This window comes from Natrix helvetica (genome assembly GCF_964273705.1).
Source record: "Natrix helvetica genome assembly, chromosome: 1".
NCBI lineage: Eukaryota > Metazoa > Chordata > Lepidosauria > Squamata > Natricidae > Natrix > Natrix helvetica.
Genome location: NC_138548.1, coordinates 17,016,065 through 17,043,515, shown reverse-complemented (window position 1 = coordinate 17,043,515; position 27,451 = coordinate 17,016,065). Strand labels below are relative to the sequence as shown.

The window sequence follows — 27,451 nt, the reverse complement described above, 5'->3', positions numbered from 1 at the left end:
GTTTCTAAAGGAGGGAAGAGAGGAAAACAGGGGGAGAAGGAATGGCGGGGAGCCCTTCCCTTTCTCTTTCTTTTTCCCTTTTTCCCTTTCCCTTCCCTTTCTTTCCTTTTTCCTTTCCCTTTCTTTTTTCCTTTCCTTTTTCCTTTCCTTTTCCTTCCTTTCCTTCTCCTTCCTCTCTTTTCCTCTCTTTCCTTTTTTATCGCTATATCCATTCTCTTAACCCTTTGGTAACTTTCCCCCCTCTTTTCTATTATCTCTTTTTCTGCAACCAATCCTCTTTTCTTTTTTCTTCCTCCCTCCCTCGTTTCCTTCTCTTTCCTTCTTTCCTTCCTCCCACCCTCCTTATCTTCTTCCTCTCCTCTCTTCTTTCCACCCTGATTCCTTTCCTCTTCCTTTCTTTTCTGTCCTACTTCTCTTCCCTCCCTCCAATCCCCCCCCCACACACACATGGAGACTTCCAGCTGAATCAATGGCCACCCTCCCGCCAAGCCCCACCTCATTTCTAAAGAACCGCTTTTTATATATTGCCTCGCGTCAGATTGGCTCACTGACACTACGGGCCTACTTACTCCCGATTAGCCGAACGTGGTTAACAGCAAGGCTTGCTTGCTCTCTCTCCCACCACAGCAGTTAAATAAATTCCACTAGAATCGGTGTGGATTGCTTCTACATAAATTACTTCAGGGAAGCCTGGCTGGTCGGTGTGAATGTATGTGTGTGTGTGCGCGCGCGCGCCCTGAAAGATTTTTCTTTCCTCCGTCTTCTCTTTTTCTCCAATCTGTTCTTCTTGTCTTCCTATCGATCACTTTCTGCTTGGACATCTGTTCCTTTTTTCATATCTTCCGCACACAATTCTGATCTAGCCCTTTATCCTTTTTTAAAAACAACAACAACAACGAAAATTCTACCAAATCTCTACTCTTAATAAAATAAGTAAACTAAAAACATGGTCCTCCAGTTGTCTAATCCACCACACTTCACAAAAGACAATCCTTCTAGAAAAATATTCCAAGAGATATTGGAATTATTCTAATATTCTAGAAATATTATTGTGAGATTCACATATGTTTCCTTCCCTTTAAATACACAAGCACATATACAGACACATACTTGCTTCTTTGTGTAGTTATCAAAATAAATTATGTTGTATTTGCAGTATAAATATATAGGAAGCATTTTTATACTTTCTCTCCCAAGATTCACAATAGATCAAGAAGATATGACCTACTATAAATTACGGATTTATTTCCACCTGTTATGGGTGATAGTACATAGAGCACTACGTGATAAAGATAACTCTAAGAATAAATGTAAAAATAATAAATGTATCAAATATAAATGTACTTCCACACCAAAAAAAAACTTAAAGTCCATCCATCCATCCATCCATCCATCCACCAAAAGGGACACATTTGGAGTTCCATTTCTGTTCATATTTGTTATAGATATATCTCAGTAAATCTTGGGAGTTATTTTTGAGTAGATTTCTTTAAGTGTTTTCTGAAGCCTAAGGCTGAATGTTTTTACTGGATGCATGGTCTTTGGATGACTTTATCTTGAGTTCTTTGGTTTTTATGAGACCGGAGTCATGTAAAAAGAGGGCAAATGATCAGGTGTGTTATTTGGGTGTCATTACCCCTCCCATGTCTAGGAAATGTGTTATGTGAATGAATGGCAAGTATGGCGACCACTATTTTTCAAAACATGGCAACTTTAATACGTATGGACTTCTGCTCCCAGAATTCCCCGGTCAGCAAGTTCACCAGGGAATTCTGGGAGTTGAAGTCCATATGTCTTAAAGTTTGAAAAACACTGATCTAAAAAGGACTGCTATGCATTCTTGGATGCCTTGGGGTCAAAGGTATGCTTTGAAATTCTGCTGTAGACTTCTCCTGATGGGGTACTCAAACAAAACAAAACAAAAGTCAAGACAGAGACTACAATGGCACAATCCCCGCAGTGATCACAGGATTTTCACCACCATCTTGACTTTTTTTGACCACACCTTGAAGTGTGGTCACTACCCCTGTCAGGAGGAAGCTAACCCCAATTGCTTTCACTCTGTTTGGACAGAAGTGCTGGTGAGAATCCAGTGGATTCAACATGGATGGTTTTTCCTCCTTTCTCAAATCAGAGAAAATGATACCAGAAAGACCCCTATGTGATCTGTAAATGCATCCACTAAACCTATCTTTTTTCCAACTTTGCAACATGTAGACTTCAACTCCCAGAATTCCCCAGCCAGCATGGGTGGCTGTGGAATTCTGGGGGTTGAAGTCCAGATGTCTTAAAGTTGCCATGGTTGAGAAAACACTGTGCTGGTCTTTCAACTAATCTTATTTAAATCACAGCCGGCCTTTCTAACCCTGGATAGAAACAATCACTGTGCTTTATACAACAGGCTCTATATACTCAGGTACAGCATGGTTGGTTAGTTACATCTAGCTGTTACTGGTATCCTCCTAGCAAGTTACATGAACCAAACCATCATCTCAACTCAGGATAAGAACTACATATTCGATCAAACGCAGCCATCAGATTTTGTTAAACTGGGTTTAGAATTCACCAGTGGCATGAGCCCAGATATCGGGGAGTAGACACCCATAGAAGTGAGAGTGTGCCTTGTGAATCTCTTTGTAGATTCATCACCTGAAATTTATTTATTTATTTGTCAAACATGTACAAGATAAAAAAGTTGTATCTTATGATTCTTGATGAATGTATTCTATTTTATTTTTCTTTATGTACACTGAGAGCATAGGCACCAAAGACAAATTCCCTGGGTGTCCAACCGCACTTGACCAATAAAGAATTCTATTCTTTTTTTTTTTAAAGTATAGGTATGATCATAAATATGAACAAAGGAAGTAAATACAGACAAATGGGGACAATAAGACAGGGTTAGGGTAAATTCCAACCACCTGAATAAGAAAGTTTATTTGGCCCACTGTATGTGCATGGATGTAAGAGCATTGTTCAGTGTGATGGCAGAAAAGGACAGAAAATGACAACACAATAAATTAGCTATGCATTGGAAGAGTTGTCCTGTTGTCCCTATGATGGCCTTGGCACTTTTTCCTATCAAACATCACCCCCAGCTGGATGACTCCTAGGAAGGGAGTCCATGGGTTGTCATTCTTATTCTACATTTAACAAGTAAAGTATTCCAGTCGACCAGCAGGAAACAGCAGTGGCTTTGCACATCATCATGCATTCTCTCTCTATACACCTCGGAACAATTTCGTTGTATACATGACGTACAATCAGAGGTGGTGTGAAGCAGGTTCTGACCAGTTCTGGAGAACTGGTAAGTGAAATTTTGAGTAGTTCAGAAAACCGGTAAATAGCACCTCTGACTGGCCTTGCCCCCATCTATTCGCTGTCTCCCGACTCCCAGCTGATCGGGAGGAAATGGGGATTTTGCAGTAACCTTCCCCTGGAATGGGGAGGGAATGGAGATTTTACAGCATCCTTTCCCCTGCCACGCCCACCAAGCCACGCCCACAGAACCGGTAGCAAAAAAAAACATTGAATCCCACCACTGTGTACAATGACAATAAAGGCAATACTATACTAAAAAAACAAAAACAGTGTTTCTCAGCCTTAGCAGATCGGAAGAGGTGTGGACTTCAATTCTGGGGAATTCTGGGAGTTGAAGTCCACACCTCTTTGATCTGCTAAGATTAAGAAGCATTGCCTTAGAGAACGATATCGCCCCAGATTCTCTGTATATGTGACTACATAATAACCAATTTTATGGCAGGCAACAGATAGCAGAAGGAAGGGGGGGAAAACCAGGCTGTAGATTCACAGGAGTCTATGGGTCTCCTTTGCTAGCTGTAAGAAGTTAATGCAACAACAATAGAGAAACCTGGGATGGCACCTTTAGCTCCAGACCCAGCCGCCTTTCTATTGTTGCTGAAGAGCAATAGGACCCAACGAGAGATTGATATTACAACATTTCTTGGCGCATGCACTTTAAGCACCTTCGCAAACTTTCCATTGGCCTGTTGCACCAAGGTCAACAATTCTGGGCTTGAACAGGAAGTTTGGCCCCAGCATCATGCTTTCCCTCTGCGGTAAAGACAGAGCCATGAGAAGGTGCGGTATCTGACCCAAGAACAAGGAGATCCTCTGTCAGCCACAAAAGTTCATTATGGGAATTTGAACCAGTCTCTCATGCTGAGCCTGATCCCCCTGTTCCAGGTTATTGTGGGATCAACTAGAAAAAGGGTGTCATGTACATCTCTCTCTCTCATATATATATATGTCATTTGCATATATCAGTCTTTCATCATACACACACATACGCACAGCATTTGTGCTGATAAATAAATAAAGGTAGACTAGTATAGATTTATTTATTTATCAGCACAAATGCAACACAAAAATGGTTTTCTGCCTGGAAGGCTCCTAGGGTGGAGCTGAAAGGCAAAAGGGAAGCAGTATGCTCCCTCCCATATTTGGGCACACCAGGTGCTTTGATATAACACTTTACACACACACACACACACACACACACACACACACACACACGTGTGTGTGTGTGTGTTTCATTTCTCTCTCTCTCATCTCTTTCTCTGTTTCTATCGATATCTATCTTATTATCTGTATGTCTATAAACCTACCTACCTATCTACCCATCTATTATCATCTATGTATTGTCTGTCTATCATCTATGTTTCATCTATCATCTATCTATCTATCTATCTATCTATCTATCTATCTATCTATCTATCCATCCATCCATCCATCCATCCATCCATCTATCTATCTATTGTCTGTCTGTCTGTCTGTCTGTCTGTCTGTCTGTCTGTCTGTCTGTCTGTCTGTCTGTCGGTGTCTGTCTGTCTGTCTATCTATCTATCTATCTATCTATCTATCTATCTATCTATCTATCTATCTATCATCTATCTATCTATCATCTATCTATCTATCTATCTATCTATCTATCTATCTATCTATCATCTATCTATCTATCATCAAATTTATAGAACAGCCTAACTGTGCCAATGGGGATTTTTGCCAGCAAACAACCACAGATAAAATAGCCAATATAAAAGTGATGAAAATTTGAAAAGTCACAGTCATAAATAGCATTAAAAAAAAATAATACCAAGCCTGGGCAAAGGGAGGATAATAGTGGTTCCCTCAGCAATGGAGGGTCGATCTTGGATAATAGGGAGGTGGAATTCAATGCCACCAATTGGCGATTGGTGGGGGGAGGACTCAGATTGGCTCGGGGAGCTGAGAGACCAAATTCCTAACTCAGAGCCTCCCATTTTCAAGACACCCATTTCCCAGTGGACGATGGGAAGCCTTGGAAAATCAGAGGCGCTCCCATTGCAAGAAAAGCTGCGAGTGTCCAGATTGGGAGGGGGGGGCGCTTATACAGCAACTCATTCCATAATGCAATTCTTCAGCTCTGTACAGAATGTTTAACTGTGCTGAGAGTTCTTGTGCCTTCTTTTCCCAGTCATTATTTTTTTTTATCCAGTGAATTATTGCTTATCTTGAAGGGCCCTTAACAGATTATGTGCTGGTGCTAGGCTTCGTGTTAGGCACAGCGTAATATCAGCTTTCCATTTATATTCATTGCCCTGACTGATCTGTCTTTCTAAATTGTACGCAAGACCTGGGAATAAGTAACGGATGTCACTATTGGCTTTATTTAGTTCTCTTTTACCACCTGAGCATAACAAGAGCCCTATTGAAAGGCAATTGATCCGCTCCAAATGATATTTTTTGAGGATGAAAGGCGGGGAAACGACTGAAAAGGTTACAGGCTCAAGCTTCAAAGTAAATCCCGCTGAATTCAGGGCAGCCATATTTAAGGAACCAATGAGGGTTCTTGACTTATTTTAAAGCTGGGTCCATTCCCCTCATTTTCTTAACAGTGGCCAGGATAGGAACAGCATCGGAGTGCGTCCAATCCCTCAAATTTAAGCATGCCAAACCCCCCCCCCCATAAAATCTGAGGTTATGAATGGTTGGAACCATCTAGCTGATTTTTTAAAATCCGAATTCTCTGTGTGTCTGTCTCCTACTCGTCTTTCTTTTAGATTTAGAAAATCACTCGTATATCTCAGTGGTGTTTTCTTTTACCTCTACCGTATCATTTGCTGCAGCCAAAACTGTTACTGTTATCACTGTATGTATTTGGCTATATGGTTTTGATTGTTCAGTCATCCACCTTTGGCTTTTTTACATTTCTTACCCAAGATGGATGTAATCCTATAGGTAGCTCTCCCTGGCTGGAAGGAATTAAATAAAGTCCTATTTCAGGACTGACTTTTCTTGGGACCGCACTGCTTTTGGTGTCTTAATGGTTTCTACTTTACAACGCTTTAACACGCCTCTCTTCGGGTGACAACTTTGCAATAGATAAATATGATTTCAAGTCCTCATCTTTTCCACCCTTCTTATTTTTTCCTCCACCGTCTGCCATCAAGCTACACCTCAAAACTAAAGGAAACCCCTCCCCGTTCTCAGAAAACTTACAAACCGAACTGCAGGAAGAAAGTAGGAGACCAAAATGAAAGGGAAGACTATTAAGGATAAAGAAAAAAATATGAATATTTCTTGATGTGGGATGTATTTTACAAATGGTTAGACAATAAAAACAGAAGTTAGAAAGGAGGATATATATATATATATATATATATATATATATATATATATATATATATATGTATGTATGTATGTATGTATGTATGTATGTATGTATATATGTGTGTGTGTGTGTGTGTGTGTGTGTGTGTGTGTGTTGTATTTGTGCTGATAAAATAAAGGGAGCACAAATACAACACAAATATAAAAAGGCAACATTAAAAATAAAAATATGGGTTTCTGCCTGGATGGTTTTCTGTGATGAGCCGAAAGGAAAGAAAGAGGGAGGAGTAAGCTCCCTCCCATATTTGGTCATACCAGGGGTTGTAACACAAACACACACACACACACACACACACACACACACACACACACACACACACACACACATATATATATATATATATATATATATATATATATATATATATGTGTGTGTGTGTGTGTGTTACAACCCCTGGTATGACTAAATATGGGAGGAAGTGGTTAAGACTCCTGCCTAAGATATATACAGCCCGGGTTCTAATCCCAGTAAGGGTATGGCTAGCTGATGAGAGCTAATTAGCTCGAAATAGATCTATCCTAGTCTCCCTTTATTTATTTATCAGTACAATTACAACACACACACACACACACACACACACACACACACACACACACACACACACACATATATATATATATATATATATATATATATATATATATATATATATATATATATATATATATATATATATATATTGTGTTACAACCCCTGGTATGCCTAAATATGAGAGGAAGGTCACTACTCCCTCTTTCTGTCCTTCGGCTCATCACAGAAGACCATGCAGGCAGAAAACCATATTTTTATTTTTAATGTTGCCTTTTTATATTTATGTTGCCTTTATTTGTTTATCAGTACAAATACAACACACACACACACACACATGTATATACCTTTATTTATTTATCAGCACAAATGCTACGAATATATTCCTAATATTTCCGTGTGTGTGTGTGTGTGTGTGTGTATTAGGAAATGTTAAGATGGAGAGAATTTGATGGTGAAGATATTATGGACTATTGCAATTGTATTGATATATAGTTATAGTATTAATAGTATTGTGATGAATATTAGAGCAAGTATGTGGATTTTGATTGTTTAAAACCCAGATCTCAAACTGTTCAGTGGAAGTGGAAAGTAATATAAATAAAATAAATAAAACAGGTGGAGGGGGGGAATGAAAGCAAGGATGAGGGGTCAAGGTAGAGGCCAGATTTTTTTAAAAAGAAGAGTTTGCACGCCTCTTTGTCTGCATTTCCTCAGTTCTAAGGGAGCAAAGGGAAAGCTAGGCTTACACCTTGATACGATGGAGCACCATGGCCACCAGAGAAGGAAAGAGATGGTGGAGCCCTGATAGGAGAAGACAAAGGCAGAAAAGGCGGGAGGGAGAAGGTGGGGATGGAGTTAATCGCCCATGCTATCGATTTGGGGGGGAGGGAGTTGAGTGAAGGGAAAGGAGGAAAAAGGAAAATTCTGTTCACAAACCAGATAAGAAGGTGCCAAGTCTTTGCAGGCTGGGGGGCTGGGAAATAGCAGTTGTAGTCCAACCCTCCTGGACACCAGGTTGGGGGAAATGGCCCGAGAAATGGGTCACACGTAAAGACCTCCCAACTTCTTCATTTATCCTAGAGGACATTTCTTTTCTGGAGAAAGAATTCCTGGCTGGCATTTTGGATCAAGCCTCTGTCAGTGTGAGCCTGGTAGTTTTCCTGCAGACATTCTTGACAATTGTTCATAGTTTGTTGCACCATAGACGAACCCCCGCGAGTCTGCCTTCAGACATCAGCTTAACCCGGGGATTTACTCATTTTCCAGATTCACACATTACATGGAACCATATATTAACCCAACATAGGCCGGGTTTGCCCAAATAGAAAAGCTGCTTTCACCTGCCCCCAAATCCAGCAACGGTTCAGAAGTTATACGAATGCAGACACCGGGTGGGCGCCTGATTAGCCACACAAGCAATGTGGGAAGAAAGCGTTTCTTATAGTGTGTTGGGTGTGTATAATAATAGTGTGATAATGCTGCTTCGCAGTCACAGTACACTCAGGTGTATCTTTTGGAGTGCTTGTGTTTAAAAGAGGGCATTTATGAACAGTGGGGAGAAAAATGTGTTTTTCCTTACAGTAGAAGAACTTGGGGGTCAACCCGAGATCAAGATTATGTGTGCTACCTTGAGGTGTACAAAAGAAGGAAGGAAGGAAGGAAGGAAGGAAGGAAGGGGAGGAAGAGAATAAGGACAGAAGTAAAGAATAAAACACGGAACTCACAAGAAAATGAGGGAGAACTATCTAAGAGGAGATAAAGGTTCCCAATAATGCTATTAAATATGATTTTCTCCCATTGATAAGTAAGATAAGCAATTAAATTATGTTCTATCAGCTCCTGGATGAAATTGGTTTCCTCCTCAACAGAAGTGGCCAAAATGTAGCTGTTGTTTCCTTTTAGCCAAGTTTACCTTTTTTGCCATTATATCTACATATAGAGAGAAAGAGGATTGATCTGCGCCCGCCATTGATAAAATCTGGAGTGTCTGCATATTGTGGTTAAGTAAGTCAAGATGGTGGCCACATCAACCCTCATTAGTCCACAACTTGCAGAAACCCCCATGAAAGAGCATGGAGGATGAAGCTGATCTACCTGGAGGGAGAGGGTGGAAAGAATGATGGTGGATAGGGGTGGGGGTGGGGGGGAGGGAGGCAAGGGAAGAAGAGGACAGAGGCTGTTGGACCTGCAGGGCTGTGTGTGGTTAGGCCTGGTGTGTTTGTGGGTAGCAAAATTGGTCAGGTTTGTTGCTTTGTAGGGGAGCAACAAAGGAAGGGGGGGGGGGAGGAAGGAAGAAAAAAGAACGGAAAAAAAGAAAAGAGGGTTGTTTATGGAAAACCAATAGAAAGCTACGGGGGAAAGCTACGGAAGGGTGAAGAGAATGGGTATATAGAGAATGGGTATATAGATAAAAAGAAAGAGTGGAAAGAGAAGAAAAAGAGGAAGAAGGAAGGAAGGATTGTAGGAAAGAAAGAGATAAGCCATCCTCCTACTGCCCAAAATACCTCCCCCCCCAAAAAGCAGCAACTAAAGCAAAAAGGGGGGAGGGAATCCCTGCATTGGAGGAGGAAGGGGAGGTTGTCTCAAGAAAAAGGAAGGGGCTGGATCCCCAGAGCCCCCACCTTTGAACTCTAGGCTTCCAAATGACAAACGGGGGGGGGGGGGATTTCCCGATTTCTCGCTCCGATTCCACAAGAATTCCGTCTCATCCTCGGAATCGATCTGGCAACAGATTCAAGAGCTACAAAAAGAAGGCTAACTATTTGCTCTCCCGACAAGACAGAAATGAAGGCGACCCCGGCTCCTCTTCTACCCTACGGCTTTAGAAAGCCCCCCCCCCCGTGGGGGGGAGGAGAACAGTCTGCCCATCAGGATCAGGTATGATAAGGCAATGGAGCTCCCATGTTCAGGGGCAGTATACCTTAGATGCGAAACAAACAAATAGGCCTATCCAGCCATTTTCCTGTCCTTCTAGAGAGGACCCCGGTCATTGTTAGCAAGGAGGGGGCAAAAGTAAATTGGGGTTTGCGATTCAGGATACTTTAAAGCAGGGGTCACCAACCTTTCGGACTTCAGGGACCACTAAATTCATCATTTTAAATCCAGTGGACCATTAATATGAATTTTCTTAAAAGATAAATAGTTTTTATTGCAATATTTTTAAGAAATGCAAGTAATTTCTCTGCGGAGCACCAACATTTTCTCATGGACCGCCAGTGGTCCACGGACCACTGGTTGGTGGCCACTGTTTTAAAGGGCCTCCTGTCTTTTCTTCCCTAGATCCTGCCTAAAGTAGAGGGAGCAAAACCACCTAGCAGTGGATATTTCTTGGAGGAGACTCATCTCTCACAGAGAACAGAGGTCGCTAAGCGTATTTGTAGCTCAGGGTTGACGCGCTGAGAGGGTCCTTGGGGCTCTCTGAGCTTGTCTGTTTTCTTGCAGGCGTTTCATTACCCAAATTAGGTAACACCATGTGGACTAGCGTGATGGCGCGTCATTTCGTTTGGGTAATGAAACGCCTGCAAGAAAACAACCAAGCTCAGAGAGCACTAAGGATCCTTCCCTCCCCTCTTCCAGGTATTCTCTTTCATTCCTTCTCTCTCACACACACCTTTAAACACCTAATAATAGTGGAATGTGGATTTTTAAAATAAAGCTACTAATAGTACTTGGGCTTCTATACCGCTTTTCATAGTGCTTTTACTCTATACCGCTTTTCATAGTGCTTTTACTCTGTAAAATTTACTCTGTAAATTGCTCTAAGCAATTTACAGAGTCAGCCTATTTCCCCCAACAAGCCTTTTCTCTCTCTTACAAATGCGTGGAGGCCACACTAACAATTCAAAGCACCACACACCGAATGTCCTTACTATAAGCGAAGGGATGCCCATATTTCTCTTTTCATCCGGAGAATTAAAAAAAAATACTAGAAATTAAACTCTGCCCTTCCTTTCCTTTTACCGCCACAAATAACTGGGCGTGGGAATCGGTACACGGGGGGCCCCCTCTGTGATTCCCCTTTGGCAAAGGCGGTGTCTAAAGAGGTGTTCGGGGTTCAGACATACATACACACACACACTCACCCGGAGGAAAGAAACGCAAGCAAACCTAGCAGCACATGAAATAAGTTTAAAAAGTAGTAGCCGAGATCCTGCCGCTGACTTGGCGAGGGCGAAACTGCTCTGCGTGAAAGAGCCGCGCCATGAACCTTGAAGGGCTGATATCAGACACACAGACACACAGACACACACAGACACACACAGACACACACAGACACACACAGACACAGACACACACACACACACACACACACACACACCAAGAGCAGGGGTCGGCAACCCTCGGCTCTGGAGCCGCATGTGGCTCTTCATCCCTCTGCTGCGGCTCCCTATGGCAGGTCGGTTCCACAATTGATAGGGCACAATTGAAAGTGCTAGGAGGAGACTCTATAGTGGGGGAACCGGACTTCTGGTCCAGAATTGAAGGGGTGGGGTGGGGGGGGGCTTCCAGTTAGGACCATTGTAGCTCTGAGTGTTTAAGGCGCCCCCTGAGACCCCTGATCTAGAGCAACCTATTTGGTGACTACAAGCGCCCGCACCATGCAACACACACACGCACACCCCTCGCACGCACACACGGTTCCTACACCCCGCGTTCAATCTTCAAAAGCCGGGCTCACCAAACACAACCGCAGCTGCCTTGGCCGTGCGAGCGCGCGGTGTCCGAACAAAGAAACCGGCTCGAAGTGGATTCCTAGTTCGCACAACCCCGCGGCTAAGACAATGGCCGGGTTCCCACAAGGCATTGAACCGTTGGCGGATCCAGCCATCGGAGCGTATTGCGGAACTCTGCCAGAGAGGGGAAAGGATCTGGAATGGATGGACGGAGGGACGCGTGGATGAGAAACAAACACAGAATCTTCCCTTCAAATACGATCTGCTCGCCTGGCAGTGGGTTTTAGGGACGCCTCCACGCATTGTTAGGCGCGCGCGTGCCTACACTCGTGTAGACATAGGGCATACGAAGCATCTGTTTATGCCCAATCATATACCCCCGTTTTCCCTCTCTTGGCTCCTTCTAGGTGGGTTGGTTTTTCAACTCCCGCCATCCCAAGACAGAAGGGAACGGATTCCAAATACGCAGCGTTTAAGCAGCGGGATTTTGGGTGGGTGGGTGGGTGGGTAGGGGAGGCATATCTGCTGACCAGTCCGCGGACTAAACTCCTTTCCCTCAGCCGGGCAGCGCCGGACACTTTGCGCCTTCAGACTCTTCTCCAGCAACACCTTCGCCTGGAAAGGAACGCCGGGCGCCTCGGGGAGACCCCCCCCCCCACGATGGAACGAGGGGAAAGAAGGGAGGTGCGGTGGAAAAAAAGGTTTGATGGAGCTCCAGCAAAAATCGATCCCGACGCGGGGTGCGCCCCGTGGATCGGCATACTGTACATACGCACACAAACACACACACACAAACACACACTCACACTCACACACACACACATTCACACACTCATTCACACACACACATTCACACACACAGACTCATTCACACACACAGACTCATTCACACACACACACACACAAAACACACACACAAGCACTCACACACGCGCCTTGAAGAGGGTGAGCCAGGGGTCGGCTGAAGCGCCAAAACAAAGGCTTTGCGTGCTGGGCGCAGACTGAAATGTCCTGGGTGCCTGGGCTACCTCGCCCCCCGCCCGCCGGGTCCTGACTCCCAGAGCAAAGCGCCGCGTTCCCTTCCCTTCCTCCGCTCCTTCCCGGCCTCCTGCCCCACTGGCAGTTGCTGGCTCGCCTCGCTCCTCGCTTGCTGCGTCCCCGCCTGCCAAGCCGGCTGAGCCCGACCCGTGCACCCCTCTGGGTCCCTTCCCCGGCGCTTCGCCCCCCGCTCAGCCCCTTACCGGCCAGCCTGAGGGCAGACATGCGCTGGAACTCGGGCTCCTGCAGCCATTTCCACATCCTGCGGAAGGTCTCCCGGCCGGACTTGAGTTTACTCCAGGGCTTGGGGTTCCGCAGCAGGTCGGAGAGGGTGCCCTGCGAGCGGCACAAGATCCGCTGGGCGAAGATGGCCTGCGGGATGCTGTAGCGCTTTAGCTCGGCCGTGATGCGCTGCGCCACCTCCTTGGTGTTGATCTCCTCCACCTGGCCGGCCCCGCCGCCGCCGCCCGCCGAGCCCGAGGCCGAGACCTGCCGCTCCCGCTCGGCCAGCAGCGAGCCGTTGGCCTGGGCGTGCGGGTGGGCGTGCGGGTGGAGGCCGTTGAGGGCGGGCATCATGCCGGCGCCCGGCGCGCCCAGACCCCGGGCCAGGTGCTCCTCGCTGCGGGAGAGCAGGTGGGGCTCGAAGCCGTTGGGGGAGAGCAGCTTGTCTCCGGTCAGGTGGCCGCCGGGCCCGTAGGGGGCCAGGGACTGCTGCCCGTTGTGGAGGCCGCCCAGCCCGTTGGCCAGCGGGGAGAGGGGCTGCCCCATGGCCGGCATGTCTTTGGGGTAGTGGCCGTAGAGGTTGCCCATGGAGGCGGCGAGGCTGCGCTCTTCGCGCATGAGGGCGAAGCTGCCGCTAACGTTGCCGGCCAGGCGCTGGTGCGGCGGGTGGTGGTGGTGGTGGTGGTGGTGGTGATGGTGGTGCGGGTGGGGAAACTTCTCCGAGACGGTGGAGATGGGCGGCAGGTGCTGCAGCGGCGTCAGCGTGGTGTAAGTGCTCATGCCCGACGGGGACTCGCAGGCCATGCTCATGGCCGGGTGCAGCGGGCCCCCCAGGCTGTGCTCGGCTCGGTAGTCGCCCGCCCCGTCCAGGATGGAGGCCATGCTGGAGACCATGGCCGGCCGGCCGTGCGAGGAGACCAAGTTGCGGTGGGTCGACGGCGGCGGCGGCGGGGGAGGTGGCGGCGGCGGCTGCCTGGCGTGCGCCCCGGCGGGGCTCAAGAGCTCCCCGGCTTGGTGGAGGTTGCCCAGTCCGTCGAGGTTCAGCTCCATCGCTCGCTTGGTTTCCCCCTGGCAGCGAGGGTCCCCCCCCGCCTCCTCCACCCCTCCCGCCCGCCCCCTCCGGATCTCCGCCTCCCGCCTCCTGCCCCGCCGCCTCAAGCCAGATGGCCGGCCATCTCAAGAGAGCGCCATCCGCGGGGCCCGACGCCCGCAGCCTCGGCGGCCAGAGCGGCAGCAGCCACAGCGGGAGAAGCGGCGGCGACAGCTGGACACGCGAGCGGCGGCGGCTCCCCTCCTGCCCGAGGCTGCGGGGCTGGGCTCTCGCCTCTCACTCCTGCTCTCGCCTCCGCCTCCTCCAACCTTCGCCCGGGCTGCGAATCGCCGCGCTGCCTCTCAGCTCTGCCTCCCTCTCGCCTTGACGTCACGGCTCCTCAGCCCCGGACTGTCCGCCTCTCCCGGCCACGGACGCGCGCGCGCTCGTCCCCGAAGCCACAGGGTCGCGCGCTCGCTCGCGCCTCGGACCCTCCGCTGGAAGAGGACGGAGCGACCACCTGCCGGCTCCCCTCGCCTGCCGGGACTCTCCGCTCCGGTGCCCCAGCGGCGGGCGGGCTCTGCCTCCACCTCGCGCGAGAAAAATGGGAAAGTTGAAGGCAGCTGCACGGGGGGAAGGAAGGCGGCGAGGAAGAAGACAAGAGGAGGCGGCGGCGGTGGCGGCTCAGCCAAGGCGGCTGGAGAAAATCAATTCTGGCTGCTGGAGGTTGAGCCAAGCGCAGGCTCGACGCCAGCCGTCCCCAACCTGAGGCCCTCCGGGGCGGGCTGAGCTACGTCGCCCACTACAGGTTGGGAAGGGGAAGCCGGCCCACCCGGAGTTGGCCGACTGGAAGTGTTGGGAAAGCGCTGAGATGTTGATGTGGAGAGGAAAATAAGGAAGGAAATAAGGAAGGAAATAAGGGAGAGAGGAAGGAAAGAAGGAAAGGAGGAAATAAGGGAGGGGGAAGGAAGGGAAGGAAATAAGGGCGGGAGGAAGGAAGGAAGAGAAGAAAATAAGGAAAGAAATAAGGGAGGGGGTGGGAGGGAGGGAGGAAGGAAAGGAAATAAGGGAGGGGAAGGTAGTGAGGAATGAAAGGAGGAAATAAGGGTGGGAGGGAGGAAGGAAAGTAGGAAATAAGGGAGGGAGGGAGGAAAGGAAATAAGGAAGGAAATAAGGGGGAGGGAGGAAATAAGGAAGGAAGGGAGAAAGGAAAGGGGGAAATAAGGGGGAGGAAGGAAGGGAAAGAAATAAGGAAGGAAATAAGGGAGGGGGAAGGGTGGGAGGGAGAGAGGGAGGGGAGGAAGGAAAGGAAATAAGGGAGGAAATAAGGGAGGGAGAGTGGAAGCAAGGAAAGAATGAAGGGAAGGAAATAAGAGAGGGAGGAAGGAAGGGAGGAAGGGAGGAAGGGAGGAAGGAAGATTCCAGTAAAGAAGAAAGCTGAGAAAAAAAGGAAGCAAGAATGGAAAGATGATCGATTGGTCCCTGGAGAAAGAAGAGGGAAAGAGATTTGCAAGCAAGCAAGCAAGGGAGGAAGGCAAATAGAGGAAAGCCAGAGTAGGAAGGCTTGTCTTGGGACAGGTTGGCGGAGGTGGGAGGGCGGCGCTCAGTTCTTTGCTTGCCGGCCCCTCCGCTCCGGACTGTATCAGCAAGCCATACATCACGGCACTCCATCGCGCCTAATCTCCCGGTCCATCTATCACGGGCGTTTCTGCTTTATTGCTCGATCCATCCAGGCCGGGGAGAGCGCCTGATGTCCACCCAGCAGCCTAGCAGCCGCCACTGCGCTCCCCCCCACCCGTCTTGTTCCACTTCTGCCTTTGTGTGGATCGCCCCTCCGTCCGCCCTGCAGACAGACAGACGGACAGACACACACACACCAGTCCCAAACCGAGCTCCCTTCCTCGGTCCTGCCTCTCCCCCACCCCCCACGCTTCTCCGCTTTTGGAGCTAGCTGAGGGGGGGGGCTTCTCCGGCTCCGCGGCACGGCCCCCTCCCGCGCTGCCCTTATCGATCGCGCAGCTCGCTGGGAATGGAGGGGGGGATGAAAAGCTTTTACTTGAAGCTGCAGATGCTCTGTAGGCAGCCTTCAGGGAGGAGGAGGGGGGGGAGGAAAGATGCTTGGTGAGGATGGAAGGGCACGGTTTGAAATAACCCCCCCCCGCCCCACGCGCGCGAACACACACACACGCACAACTCCCTCCGCCCAGCCCTTGCGCTGTATCCCGAGGCTCGCTTCAAACAGGTCTTCAGCCCAAACTCAAGGCGGACAAAAGCCTAGCCGTCGCAAGCTGAAGGAGGAACCCACGCCGGGCGTTGCTGAGCCCTGGCCAACGTGTGAACGATAGAAGCTGTTCATGAAGACCCCGTCCTTCCCTCTCCACCCCCCCACCCCCACCCCACCAGCCTCTGAGCAACAGCTGCCCAAGTTCAGCCTCGACTTCCCTGTTGATATTGTAGTAGTGAACTTTGGCAACTCCAACGGTCTGGCTCGGAAGGGGGGGGGAGAGAGGGTGATTTTGAAAAAGAAAGGGCCCTCCTTCCCACAATAACGACAATGACAACGACAACAACACAAGCACATTGTCAATGAAGCATGGCTGGCTGGGGAATTCTGGGAGTTGAAGTCCACAAGTCTTAAAGTTCCCAAATTTGGGCACCCCTGCATTAAAGATTCGAGGTCCCTCCTCGATGATATTTACCTTCTAGGTGGAAAAGCATCCCCGGTTTATTTATTTGATTTACACGGCGCTGCTCTCCACTGGGGGTGGAGGGGTGGGGGGATTCAAGGCTGCTAACTACTTTTAAGAACAAAAGTCATTCAAAACAATAAAAAAGGTTGTTGTTTTTTTAACTTGGGGAGACTGACATCTGTCCTTAGGGCCGGTTACTGAACGAACCTATTTGTTCTGAGCCCACCCAATATTTTGAATATAAGTTAAGGCAACCTATGGAATATAAGGCTACCTATTCCCCCCCCCCCCCCCCGTTCTCCAGATGTCATCCATAGTGATAAAGGATTGTATGTCTGTAGAGATTCTCAGTTATCCAGGTCATGTTTGTCCCAAAGGTTCTTTTTTTTCCAGGAGGCAATGGGACTTTCTTGTTTTTTCTTTTGAAGACCTTTCACTTCTCATCCAAGAAGCTTCTTCAGCTCTGACAGGATCCTTCCACTCTTCACTATCCTCAAAAGAAAAGAAAAGAAAAAAGTCCAGTTGCCTCCTGAAAAAGCACCTTTGGGGACTTTGGGGATTGTATCTCTCTCTCTCTCTCTCTCTCTCTCTCTCTCTCTCTCTCTCTCTCTCTCTCTCTCTCTCTCTCTCTCTCTCTCTCTCTCTCTCTCTCTCTCTCCCTCCCTCCCTCCCTCCCTCCCTCTCCCTCCCTCCCTCCCTCTCCCTCCCTCCCTCCCTCCCTCTCTCTCTCTCTCTCTCTCTCTCCCATCTCTCATCTGTTACACCTATATCTATCTATCTATCTATCTATCTATCTATCTATCTATCTATCTATCTATCTATCTATCTATCATCTTATCTATCTTATCTGTCTCTATGTCTCTCTGCCTGCTTGTCTGCCTGTCTATCATCTATCTACCTTATATTCACATCATGATTCGGATGTTGTAACTTAGTTTGGAAGTTAAGCAGAGTCAGGCTGGGTAATATTTTGGGTGGGGGACACCAGAGGAACCCCACTGGCAATAGATAAAAATGGGAAGCTGGAAAACCTCCTGTCAGATGACAGGAGTAAACCTGGATGTGTCCCTTCATCCTATCTATTGCCCTGGTGCCTCCCAACCAAATACCGCCTAGCTTGATTCTGCTTAGGCCAGGGGTGTCCAAACTTGGGAACTTTAAGACTTGTGGACTTCAACTCCCAGAATTCTGCTGGCTGGGGAATTCTGGGAGTTGAAGTCCACAAGTCTTAAAGTTGCCAAGTTTGGACACCCCTGGCTTAGACTCTCTCCTGTGAGGTTCAAGCCAACACCAAAGATATCTCAAACACTTTTGCTCTTCAGCAAAGCCTACCTTATTTTCATCTCAGAAACCAATTCTGGGAGAAAGTTAATATGGAAGACTAAGAACCCCCCTGAACAGGCAGAAGGTTGCTCTTTCCCACCTGAGCGTTAAGAAAAGCTCCCACCTGTAAGACCATTTTGGCCTTTTCTGGTTTGTCCTCAAGCCAGACTGGAATGCCACCTATTTGGGAGGGTTTGATGTTGAAGCCATGTCCTGAACAGGGGATTGGACATGACAGCCCAAATATCTCACAATAATCTTCCAGAGCAAGATGAGTCCTCCTGTGATACCAGAAACAGTAGAGAATATCAGTAGCTCAGTGTTGAATGGTTGGGTTCTTGGCTCCCTGAGTTTGGTAGTTTTCCTGCAGATGTTTCATTACCAGGCTAGGGTGATATCATCAGCAGACAATACTGGAAAGGCGACATCTAACTTTTGGAATGGAAGAAAAGGGGCTACCTTTGTGTTAAAATATTCATGACTGGGAGAGACATGGGAACAAGGTCAGCCAATGAATAGGCATAGCAACTAAGTCAGCCAATGGGAGCTTAAATACATCTGAGTCTGTGCAGAGAATTGAAACAGAAACTTAAGCAGTCTGCTGTTCTGAGAAGTAAACTAGCAGTCTGTCTGGGCTTGTCGACTGAAATGAAACTAACTGCTTGTGTTTGCCTGTAACTCTCCTGCCTTGTGTTTACTTGGAAGAACCACCTGTTGGTATTCTACATTTATTCATCTCTTCTTATGTATATAAAGAAGTTAATGAATGCAGCTGAATCAGTTATCTGTGTGTGCTTTCTGGATTTGATTTTTCTGCAACAAACTCTGACACTTTGATCTGAGGCATAGTTTTAGAACATGTTGTTCAGTGCTCTAAGCCTTAAGGTGTTTGTTTGTTTGGGTTGGCTGGGGAATTGCTGGGAATTGTTGGCTGGGCAATTCTGGGAGTTGAAGTGTACAATCTTCAAGTTGCTGAGATTGAGAAATGTTGGCTTAGAACAGAAGGCAATCCGTTCTGACTTATTAAAAGAATAATGAGTAAACAAACCATGGCTAGCACAATGAATCATGCCATGTCAACTTTTGTAGGCTTAGCTGTGGCTAGAGATTGAAGGGAGGTGATGAGACAGAACTGTACACCAAAAGAGGAATTCTGGGATCCATTGAAAAAATAGTATTTTATTCAGATTCTTGGAAGTCTTTAAATCTGTCTTTCTGGTTTCAGCAGGAAATTCTATTCTATTGCAACTATACAATTTCAGGGAACTGATATCCAGACTCTGTTTAAATACAGTTAGTGAAAGAATGGCAACTATCTCCTACTCTAATTCTATTCTATTGTCCCTATCACTCTTGTGATATGGAAACGTCCCCTAATTCTGGGGCCATGTGCAGCTCCTCCATGCTGCGTTTTGGCTTCCAGATTGGTGTAGGAGGCCTTCCAGGCCCAAAACAGGGGCGGAGCACGCAAGGGTGGTGGTGTCACACATGCATTGCATTATGGGTGTAGACATGTATGCGTGCTGTTGCGCGTGCATGCACGTACTTTCGGCACACAATGACAGAAAGGTTAGCCATCACTGGTCTGTGAGAATGTTCTTGAGAGACAGCAGTAGCAGACAGGGCAGCAGTGAGATAAGAGACAACTCAGCCCCCAGAAACAATGGGGGATTGGGAAACATCTCAGCTGGGACCCTCCCTAGTTTCTTGTTCTGTAAAGGTGGTGGGAGAAATGTACTTTCACGCTTGCAAGATTCCTTTACTCTTACAAAAAAGGTACTGTATGTACTCATGGCTGGTTCTTCTTGTCCGGACTAACTCTAAACATGGAATATAGTGTGTGTGTGTGTGTGTGTGTGTGTGTGTGTGTGTATTCTCTTTTGGCTGATAATGCACCCTTCTTAAATTTTAGCCTTCCTAAGAATACTGGGCTCCGTAAGTGGAGAGAGAGCTAGGCTGAATCAGAATGTTATATTCCCAAGAAGAAGCTCTAGTAAGAAAGAATGTTGAAGTATTTATATCCGAAATGGTTTTGTTGTTCACTTTGTATGGTTAAAGAGGAAATATTTCAATAAGAGTTTGCAGATGGATCTCCATCTTTTCTTCCCCTTCAGAGAATAAGCACTCACCCATTTGTTTGAATAGCTAGACTGAATTTTAGGTAAAGGTAAAGGTTCCCCTCGCACATAGGTGCTAGTTGGTCCCAACTCTAGGGGGCGGTGCTCATCTCCTTTTCAAAGTTGAAGAGCCAGTGCTGTCGGAAGACGTCTCCGTGGTCATGTGGCTGGCACAATTAAATGGTGAAGGCACACGGAACGCTGTTACCTTCCCACCAAAGGTGGTTCCTATTTTTCTACTTGCATTTTTAGATGCTTTCGAACTGCTAGGTTGGCAGAAGCTGGGACAAGCAACAGGAGCTTGCTCAGTTACGCGCACTAGGGATTCGACCTTTCTGATCGACAAACTCAGCGTCTTAACCACTGAGCCACTGTGTCTCCCTTAAACTGAATTTTAGAGAAGCACAAAAAATAAAAAGCCTTTCCATTCAAATTCTGCCTATGATGAACATGGTTTACTTTTGTTTCTGAGTTTTGTTGTTGTTCCTAGATCCCTAAAATTGTCTGCTTATTCCAGCCAGTCAACGTTAGCCAAGGGCTGTTTCCTGCTCAAACTTTGGGGATGTAGATGGATCAGTGTTATAGGGGTTCTTTGGCTCCATAGGGTACCACCAGAGCAATGACCTGCTTAATACTGTGCTGCTCCTTGAGGAAATTAAAGTAAAGAAATTAAAAGACGCTTGCTCCTGGGGAGGAAAGCTATGGCAAATCTAGACAGCATACTAAAAAGCAGAGACATCACCCTGACAACAAAAGTGCGTATAGTCAAGGCTATGGTTTCCCCAATTGCAATGGATGGCTATGAATGTTGGACCATAAGAAAGGCTGACCGCCAAAGAATGGAGGCCTTTGAACTCTGGTGCTGGAGAAGACTCCTGTGAGTCCCTTGGACTGCAAGGCTATCAAACCGGTCAGTCCTAGAGGAGATCAACCCTGACTGCTCTTTAGAAGGCCAGATCCTGAAGAGGAAACTCAAAGACTTTGGCCACTTCATGAGAAGGAAGGACTCCCTGGAGAAGAGCCTAATGCTGGGAACGACTGAGGGCAAAAGAAGAAGGGGATGACCGAGAATGAGGTGGCTGGAGGGAATCACCGTAGAAGTCGGCGTGAGCTTAAATAGACTCCAGAGGATGTTAGAGGATAGGAAGACCTGGAGGAAAGTTGTCCATGGCGTCGCGATCGGTCAGACATGACTTTGCAACTAACAACAACAACATCCTTCCTTTGCTGGTTGTGATGCTTCCCTCTGGGACAGAGGGTAGCGGAGCACACATTATGAAGAATAACAGATTAAGGATTTTACCAAAGGGGAAACAAAATTGGCCTTGTATATGGTTACAGCAGCTAGGTTGTTGATTGCGCAACATTGGAAAAAAGATTTTTTACCGACAATTGATCAATGGATTCAGAAGGTGGCGGGGTTCGCCGAAATGGCAAAAATCTCAGCTTTCTTAAAAGCTCAGAAACAGGAGGAATATACACAGGAGTGGGCAAAATGGATTGATTATATACAGAATAAATATCAGACTAGGAGTTATTATCTAGTCTTTAGGTAAGAATGTTTAGACCGATAGATGATCAGAGTAAATAGTATATGGGATGTTTGGAATTGTTAGAGTGGTATACAGCGGAAGTCAGGGGGGTGGGTTTGTGTGGGAGGTGGGGGAGGGTTAGGGTGGAGGGTGGGGCAATATATATATATGAATAAATTAGAAGATGGGATTAATGAAACATTGTTAGGCTAGGAGAAATTTATATTAAGAGTTATAGATGTTAAATTAGCTTAGAAAATGATCAATGTGTTATTATTAATTTAAGAGAAATTTATATAGTGTTTGTTGGGAGGAGAGGGGTTATGAGTAATCTATTTTAAGATGGGGGGAGGGGAGGGGGTAAAGTGTTTGGTATAATATTTGAATGTGAATTTTTGCGGGGGGGTTGGGGGGGTATAGCATTTGTATGAGATTTATATTGTGTGGAGGGGGGGTGAAAACGGGGAAAATTTGTTTGTACAAAACTCTTTTAATAAAAAAAAAAGAATAACAGAATCACAGTGTTGGAAAGGACCTTGGAGGTCTTCTAGTCCAACCCCACTCTCCTCTCAAGCAGGAAACCCTGTCCTATACCATTTCAGACAAATGGTTGTCGAATCTTTTCTTAAAACAAGTGATGACGCATCCACAACTTCTAAAGGCAAGCTATTCCACTGGTTAATTGTTTTGTCAGGCTATTTCTTCTGATTTCTAGATCGGTTCTCTCCTTGATGAGTTTCCATCCATTGCTTCTTGTCCTGCTATGGCCTGAAGGACCCATCATTCCTTATCTTTGGGTTGTCCTTTCAAAGCCCCATCGATCTCCTGCTTTTTTAAAAGGTGCTGTACTTTCTCTCTCAATGCCTTGATATCTGGAATCCTTTAGAGATTCATATATTTTCATCTCTGCTTCTTCTCCTTTGCTGGCTTTTCGGATTGGAACATTCTTGCAGAAACCAACTAGATCTCTCCCATAAAAGCTATTTCTTCCTGTCTTTTTTGCTTTGAGCTGCGTTAATCTCCTCTCTTGCTTCTTGGAACCTCTCTTCATAGTTCATATGTTCCACCTTCCCCAGACCTGCAACCCCACCCAGAATCCTTCAAAAACACACTGTAGGAAGAAAGCCACTTGCTATGATAGCAAATCAACAACAATTTGATTACATTTTTTTCCCAACTAGCATGTTTTATTAAGAAGCATTAGCTTTTGTTGCAGCTCACAAAAGCTTATGTCTTTTAATAACATTTGTTAATGAGAAAAAAAATGTGGCCAGACAATTTATGATTGCAAGGAAGCAAATAAATTAATTTGCTTCCAGTATTACTGTCTGCCCAGTTCTGGTCGCCACGATATAAAAAAGATATTGAAACTACAAGTAGTGCAGAGAAGAGCAACAAAAATGATTAAGGGACTGGAAGCTAAGATGTATGAAGAACGGTTGCAGGAACTGGGTATGTCTAGTCTAGTGAAAACAAGGACTATTTGTGACATGACAGTGTGACAGTGTTCCAATATTTGAGGGATTGCCATAAAGAAGAAGGGGTCAACCTATTTTTCAAAGCACCTGAGGGCAGGACAAGAAGCAATGGATGAAAACTAATCAAGGAGAGAAGCAACCTAAAACTAAAGAGAAATTTCCTGATAGTTAGAACAATTCATCAGTGGAAAGACTTGCCTCCAGAAGTTGTGAATGCTCCAACACTGGAAGTTTTAAAGAACTGATTGGATAACCAGTTGTCTGAAATGGTATAGGGTTTCCTGTCTAGGCAGGGGGTTGGACTAGAAGACCTCCAAGGTCCGTTCCAACTGTTATTCTATTCTTTTCTGTTGGCCTACGATTGTTGCCTTTTTCCATATTGATTGCTAGCTGGATACTCATGCCCCGCTATGAAATATTGTATTTTTCGGACTATAAGATGCACAGGAGTATAAGACGCACTAAGATTTTGAAGAGATAAATAAAAAAAAAGGTTTTTGCCCTCCCCAGCCCCCAGGAGCACTCTGCAGGCCTCCCAAACCCTCTGCATGCCCCATTGTTTCCCTCTCCTATCCCCTTTCTCTCCCTCAGCCTGGCCCCATTGATCCTCTCCTCTCCCCTTCTCTCCCTTAGGTTTGCCACACAGAGGCCTCTATCCCTTTCTCTCCCTCAGTATAATTCTTGACCATCAGAGCGTTTTTCAGGTGCGGATGGGCAGTAGAATGTCTAAACTGCAAGCCCGCAAGCTGGATGAATCACACACTCGCCATGCCTATCCCTAAGTGGCAGTTGGAACAGAGTTCTTTTCAGGTGGGGAGGGGGAGTAGAACATCTAACACCTTAGCATCAGTGTGTTAATAATAATAATATAAGAAGTACTAATGATGTGATGGTCATTTCGAAAAATCCTTTCTTAGCGAGCACCTGGAAGCCAAGAGGAACATATGTGCCAAATTTCAAGTATGTAGGCTTTACGGTTCTGGAGATTTCGTGATGCTGCGTAAGTGGTATTTCGCTTTTATATTTATAGATACAGGATAGTCTTTGACTTACAATCATTGGTTAGCAATGGTTCGGAATTACAATGGCGCTGAAAAAAGGGACTTATGACTGTTTTTCACAATTATGGCCATTGCAGCATCCCCATGGTCATGTGATCAAAATTTAGGCACTTGGCAACTGGCAGGCCTTTAGGACGGTTGCAATGTCCTGGGATGGGGTGATCACCATTTGTAACCTTCCCAGCTGGTTTCCGACAAGCAAAAGTCAATGGGGGGGGGGGGAAGCCAGGTTCACTTAATGACCGATTCACTTAACAATTGCCATGATTTGCTTAAGAACTATGGCAAAGAAAGGTTGTAAAATGGAGTGCAACTCACTGAGCAACTGTCTTGCTTATCAACAGAGATTTTGGGCTCAATCGTGGCCGTAGATCGAAGATATTCTGTAGACTTATGTCTTATAACTTTGCAAAGTACAGGCAAACAGCTGAGTATAAATAAAGGATTCCTCCTCGTTTCCTTTATTAAAAAATAATTCCACCTGGGGAAAGCCCCACCCACTTACTCACCCACCCACCCCTTTTCTAAAATGCCTGGATTGGCCACAGTAGGTCTTTGGCTTTCTTCGCAGTGTTAGCCGGACCTTCCTTCCCTCCACTCTGTAATTAATAAAATATAATTGAGCTGTGCTTGCCTGTTCGCCTTTCCACTGGGCAGTGACACCCCGTTGCTCCAATTTAATCAATACAATGTCATTAGGCAAAGGGGAAGAAAATGTGCTAAAGCATGGAAGGGGTGGGGGTTGGTTAAGGGAGGGGGGGAGGGGCACTCTTTCCCAGAAAAAGACATGAAACAATGGAAGGATCCTGAGTCCTAAAGGAGGCCTTTCAAAGAACTTTCTTTCCTCTATAGCCTTGGCATGTTTAAACTTTTCTTTTCTTTATTTATTAATTACAGATTCTTGGGGTGGTTTGTCTTTCCTCTTTTCCATGCGCAATACAAATATTTTCTCTGGGTCAGCAGTCACCAACTGGTGGTCCATGGATCACTGGTGGCCCGTGAGAAAATTTTGGTGGTTTGCAGAAAAATTATTTGTATTTTTTATATTGCATTAAATCAAGGATCCTCAAACTACGTCCCCTGGGCTGGATATGTGCAATGAATGCTTGTGTTGTTGCAGAGTCCCCCCTTTTTTTGTGTGGGGCAGAGGGGGGCAGAAACTCTGACTCTGGGTCTGTTTCAGCCTCCTGGTGCGGGGCTTTGGACGAAGGCTGGAGGGAAGTGCTGCTGGTTGCAAAGAGCCAGAGAGCCTCGTTCTAGTGGGACTGTATCATGGCCTGGAACTGGCTGACAATCTCACCACGCTGAGCCTCCAGGCGCCGGTACCTGGCCTTGCACTCCCGCAGGTTTTCCCTCTAGTTGGAAAGCCTATGCTCGTAGTCCTCAGTGAGGTGCTTCTGCTGAGCCTCCTTCTCGGTCAGATCCAATTTGAATTGAGCCAACTGTTTTGCCAACTCTTTCTCATGGTGGCTGCTTAGCTCCAACAACTGTTTCCTGTTGGGATCCTAAAGAACCCAGGCGGGCACGCGAGGAGTGGCTGGGAGGGGAGGGTCAAGTAGTGAGGCGCCCCTTGACATGAGTGACATCAATTTGGCCATGCCCACCCAGTCACATGACCACCTAGCCACGCCCACCCAGCCAGTCATTAGGCAGATCATATTAGTGGTTCGGGGGATTTAAAATTTCGTGCTCCCTGAGGTCCGAAGGGTTGGAGACAACTGCTCTGGGGCATATTATTTGCAATCCCACCAACTAGGTTTACCCCACAGGCCCCAAATATTAAAAGACAGGCCATTCAGGACAAAAGTTAAATTTCAGAATTTCTCCAAAGGCCTTTGCTTTTAGCGAGGGTAATATGCAATGCAATACAATACAATACAAAAGCAGAGTTGGAAGGGACCTTGGAGGTTTTCTAGTCCAACCCCCTGCCTAGGCAGGAAATCCTACATCACTTCAGACAAATGGTTATCCAACATCTTCTTAAAGACTTCCAGTGTTGGGGCATTCACAACTTCTGGAGGCAATTTGTTCCACTGATTAATTGTTCTAACTGTCAGGAAGTTTCTCCTCAGTTCTAAGTTGCTTCTCTCCTTGATTAGTTTCCACCCGTTGCTTCTTGTTCTACCCTCAGGTGCCTTGGAGAATAACTTGACTCCCTCTTCTTTGTGGCAACCCCTGAGATATTGGAAGACTGCTATCATGTCTCCCCTAGTCCTTCTTTCTATTAAACTAGACCTACCCAGTTCCTGCAACCGTTCTTCTTAGCCTCCAGTCCCCTCATCATCTTTGTTGCTCTTCTCTGCACTCTTTCTAGAGTCTCCACATCTTTTTTACATCGTGGTGACGGACCTCTGGCACAAATGATCTGTCCCAAAAAGATGTGCTTTCTGTGAAGAATGATTTCCAGAGCTTGGGGTATGAACTTAGTAGTATAGGTTGTAGGCTTATCTTTTCAGAGGTTTTACCAGTATATAAGGAGCAAAAAGGGAAGGGCCAGTGTGTAGCAGAGTTTAATGTGTGGCTAAAGGAGTGGTGTAAAAGGGAAGGCTTTGGTTTTATTAGTCATGATGTCTGCAGCTACTCCAACGGACCTATATGGATAGTCCCTGACTTACAACAGTTTTGTTTAGGGACTGTTCAAAGTTACAATGGCTCTGAAAAAAGTGACATGACATTTTTTTACACTTAACAGCCATTGCAGCACTCCTATGGTCAGCTGATCAAAATTCAGACGCTTGGCAACTGACTCATATTTATGACGGTTGCAGTGTCCCCGGGTCCTGTGATCACCTTTTGTGACTTTCTGACAAGCAAAGGCAACGAGTAGGCCTGATTCACTTAACAATCATGGCAAGAAAGGCTGTAAAATGAGACAAAACTCACTTAACCACAGTCTCACTCAGCAACAGAAATTTGAGGTTTAACTGTTGTCATAAGTCGAGGGCTCCCTGTGTAGCAGGGGTGTCAAACTCAATTTCATTGAGGGCCACATCAGGGTTGTGTTTCATCTCAGGGGGGGGCTGGGGTGGGTGAGGCCAGGGTGGGCGTGGCCAGCTCGATGTCACTCATGTCAGGGGCGCCTG

The 27,451-nt window shown here is 46.5% G+C and overlaps 1 protein-coding gene across 1 annotated transcript in view; it reads right to left on the bottom strand.

Annotated features, from left to right (window-relative positions):
* Positions 1-14,187, bottom strand: part of ONECUT3 (one cut homeobox 3) — a gene marked incomplete at its 5' end in the record, with an annotated part of 89,233 nt that extends 75,046 nt beyond the window's left edge. The window contains one exon of the mRNA XM_081937377.1: positions 13,119-14,187. Coding sequence (XP_081793503.1) covers positions 13,119-14,187 — 1,069 coding nt within the window. The remainder of the gene's footprint in view (positions 1-13,118) is intronic.
* Positions 14,188-27,451: the final 13,264 nt, after the last annotated feature.